The sequence below is a fragment of the Poecilia latipinna genome, unplaced genomic scaffold (assembly GCF_001443285.1).
Source record: "Poecilia latipinna isolate Pla-1442-1.1 unplaced genomic scaffold, P_latipinna-1.0 Scaffold1118, whole genome shotgun sequence".
NCBI classification, from domain to species: Eukaryota; Metazoa; Chordata; class Actinopteri; order Cyprinodontiformes; family Poeciliidae; genus Poecilia; species Poecilia latipinna.
Window position 1 is genome coordinate 84,951 of NW_015113734.1, and position 3,651 is coordinate 88,601.

General features: G+C 45.7%; 2 protein-coding genes across 3 annotated transcripts in view; one reads left to right on the top strand and one right to left on the bottom strand.

Moving 5' to 3' along the window:
- Positions 1 to 588, bottom strand: part of trmt13 (tRNA methyltransferase 13 homolog) — a 5,918-nt gene extending 5,330 nt beyond the window's left edge. Inside the window, exons 1-3 of the mRNA XM_015052560.1 lie at positions 456 to 588; positions 297 to 349; positions 157 to 223 (exon numbers count right to left, since the gene is read on the bottom strand). Coding sequence (XP_014908046.1) covers positions 157 to 223; positions 297 to 349; positions 456 to 566 — 231 coding nt within the window. The 5' untranslated portion in view covers positions 567 to 588. The remainder of the gene's footprint in view (positions 1 to 156; positions 224 to 296; positions 350 to 455) is intronic.
- The window catches only part of map1sa (microtubule-associated protein 1Sa), a 23,053-nt gene that overhangs the window by 5,063 nt on the left and 14,339 nt on the right, over positions 1 to 3,651 (top strand). Inside the window, exon 1 of one of the 2 annotated variants that reach the window (XM_015052547.1) lies at positions 1,383 to 1,537. The exons of the other annotated variant lie outside the window; for it this stretch is intronic. Coding sequence (XP_014908033.1) covers positions 1,405 to 1,537 — 133 coding nt within the window. The 5' untranslated portion in view covers positions 1,383 to 1,404. Of the gene's footprint in view, positions 1 to 1,382; positions 1,538 to 3,651 lie in introns of those variants that run through there. 2 annotated transcript variants of the gene reach the window in all.

Sequence of the window (3,651 nt, forward strand, 5' to 3'; positions counted from 1 at the left end):
AGATGGATGGATGAAGGTTGGATGGATGGATGGATAGATGGATGGATGAAGGTTGGATGGATGGATGGATAGATGGATGGATGGATGGATGGATGGATGGATGGATGGATGGATGAAGGTTGTATGAATGGATGGATGAAGGTTGGATGTTCTCACAGGTCGGGGTTTCTCTCTAGAGTTGCATTTCTTCAGGTGCTTCTCCAGGTTCTGTTGGGCCACAGTGCTGTTGACAGAACAGATTCTGATTACCGACCAGGTTCCCAGTCCAACCCAGACAGATCAGAACCAGGACTCACTGCTTGGGGTCCAGTGGACACGTGATTCTCCTGCTGTCACCGACCCCCTCCTCCTGAAACAGGAAACACGTCACAGCTTTAATGACGTAATTGCTGATCAGCAGTACCGATCCAGATAAGACCTTTTTGGGAAGTAACTACTGAATCCACGTGACTCACCATGGTCGCGTGCTCTCCGCAGAAGCTCCGCCCCTTTCCGGGGACCATCTTACAGAAGCGGTTTTTCTTCTGGACGAAGAAGCTGCATCTGCTGGGCAGAGGTGCCGCCATGTTGGCCCCGGTGAGGCGTTCAGGGGCTCCGAGGGCTGTAAGAAAAAACAGGCAGTCACTGACAACAAGACAGGGTCCACAGCGGAGTGGGAACTCCTCTAGTGGCGGAAACACGTCATCAACACGTGCTTTTGTAGTTTGCGCAGCTCCTCCTTTAGTGTAGTGTAAGTCTTCCTAATGTCATCCTGTCTCATCACAATGAGGCTAAAACAGATATCTCATCATGTTTAATCGGACCCCTAACGAGCAGAGCTGTATCAATAAAAACACATTAATATCTGTTTCTGTCTCAAACTCTGGACCAGTTCAAGTTAATACCAAAGTATTACTTTGTCTTCCTGCGGAGCTCCGACAGATCCAGAACCGGACACCAAAACTGTCTTTTGAGTCCAGAGCTTTCCCAGCGAGAGACACGAGGCATTCAGGTGACCAGTGGAGTGTGGGAAAAGTCAGTACATGCCGGCAGACCGATTGAAGTGGAAACAGTTTCCAAGTTATGTGAAAGAAAGCATGAATATATTCATAGTTTCGCTTTGATAGTTACATTAAAGGCCTTTCTTGTTATTCTGCTGGAGTTTGCTGAAGTCCACTCACAATGCAACCTCCATTCTGGATTCAATTCCAACTGGGCCGAAATCAGTTTGATCTCTCATGGTCTCCTGTGATTGGACAGCGCCTTAGTTTCTGTTGGATCACGGTTAGGACACTTCTGTTTGTGGTCTCTGATTGGCTGCAATGAAGCCGTCCACCCGCCTCCACAGGACTCCTCCTGTATTCATGTCAGGGCGGAGCTGAGCGTCAACGTGCGGAATGACGTTGGCTGCAAGCAGTCAGTGTGATGGCGGCGCAGCGGGGCGGCGGTCCCGGTTCTTCTCGGCCCGCAGCGGGTGCGGATCACTCGGTTCTGGTCGTGGTGGGAGCGCTCCAGCCCAGGGGACCGCTGGATCTCGTACTGCGACAGATAGAAGCAGGTGAGCGGATTCTGGAGGACTGAAGAACCGAACTGTAGGGCGGGAGGTTTGTGAGCTTTTCAAAATAAAAGCATTCGGCTATTCCAGTTCGGACCAGCGCGGAGACCCGGATAAATTCAGAACCCGGTTCGGTTTTTCATAGGTTTAAGCTCGATCTGAAGAGCTGCACAGTGTCTTGAATATAAGGCAGGTTTGAACTCTTAACAGAACTTTCTGTGGTCGGACAGAGCCATGCTATCGGGGTTAGCATGCTGGCTTTCTCTATCGGAAGCTGACTTTTCAGAGTAAAGTGTCTATGAATTACAGGACTGAACCGAACCAGAATCAGTCTTACTGATCCTGATCCGGAAACAAAAACTGGAATCTGGACCAAATCTTGTTCAGTAACCAGAGATGGCCGGGTTCAGCCTGGTTCCGGCTGGTTGTGGCTCGGTTCTGACCCGCTTCAAGATGGGTTTCTTATGAATGTTCAGAACACAAGATCAGCTTCTCTGAACGTCTGCACCTGGAGGAGCAACACTTCTGTTTGTGGTCTGGTGATCCCAGGTCGGGTCCAGGATCTAGAACCAGAACATGCGTCTCCTCCTGGAGGAACCCAAGGAACCTCTAGTCCATTCACTGAACCCAGTTTCCCTGTAGACCCTCCCGAGGAGCAGCAGCTCTCAGTTTGGACCCGTCTGGTTCTGTTCACTGCTGTTCTGATTGGACCTGGAGAAGAACTGGTTCTGAGCCCAGGTTCTGGAGAACCCTCTGTGGTTCTGTAGCTGCTGGACAGAAAGAGGAAGTTCTGTTTCTACATACCAACTTCCTGTTTGTTCAGGAAACGCTTGCTGGTCAAAGATAGGAAGAAAAAGCGATGGGTCACTCTGTGAGGAAACTGATGCCTAACGGGGCCTTTTGTTCAGGTTCTGTTTTTCCCGATAGTCCCTGCCGCAGTAAAGACTCTCTTTCCTCTAATATCTGTAAATAATAGTATTACAGGAAAACAGGACAGAAAACCCTCAAACAGAACCAGAAAGCAGATGCCAATAAGCAGCTAGCAAATTATAACCTCCAGATTATCTGTTCATCCTTTCAGTTTCATAGTTTCACATTCTGGATTATTTTAAAGTTCCATTGTTGTGATGAGAAATGGCTCCATAAACATGTGTTCACTTGAAGACAAGTTCTGGATGAACTCAGATTACAATAACGTTGGAGGCCAAGAGGCTGAAGACTGGTCCAACACACTGCCATCTATGAACTAACAACTGTAATTGGCTTAAAACACAGGCTTCATGCTTGTGCTTCAACATATTCTAATGGTAACGTCAACATGCTGGTGACAGCGAAATGTAGCACTTAAGCTAACATCCAGGCCAGCAAGAGCTGGGAGTAACACAGTGGAATGGTGTTAAAAAAGATGTATGAGATGGCAGCAAGGCCTCCCACATCTTGAGAAACTTGGACAAGTGATGTTTACAGCAAGTACATTTTGCACTGTGTTGATTGCTTCTCTGCTTTATTTTAACCTATAACATTACTGTTAGCATGTTACTTTCACATGTTTTTTTTTGACACCAAATTTGCTGTGTGAAATGTTTGTTTTATCTTGTCTGTTTCAAAAAAGGCTCGAAACAGCAAGGCAAATTTGCCAATATTTCTTTCTGACCTGATGTGAAGTGTAGCTTTGAACATAATGTAATTCAGCAGAAAATATTGGATTAAGTAATTCGTTGATATTGTCTATATGTATGACACATTCAAAAATACTGTTGTTTCCATTAAAGAACACACAAAAAAATCCCCTAAGAAAATCACTTAAGTTAACCTTAGCATTTTAGCTGATTTTTACATAAAATCTAAACTTTACACTAAATGGAGTGTGACAGCGATAGCCAACATGCCCCACATGCTACTGACAGCATTTAAGCTAGCCTTAGCATTTTACCTTATACATTATTGTGTACTGAATGGAGTCAGTCCATATCAGTCAACATAATAGTGGTACTCCACATGCTATTGACTACTTTTTACTTCACCTTAGCATTGTTGCTAATTTTCAGTTTCAGAACACAAAGCTGGGTTTCCACTGATAGGACTTCATCAGAAATGTTCTAGTTATTGATAAACTG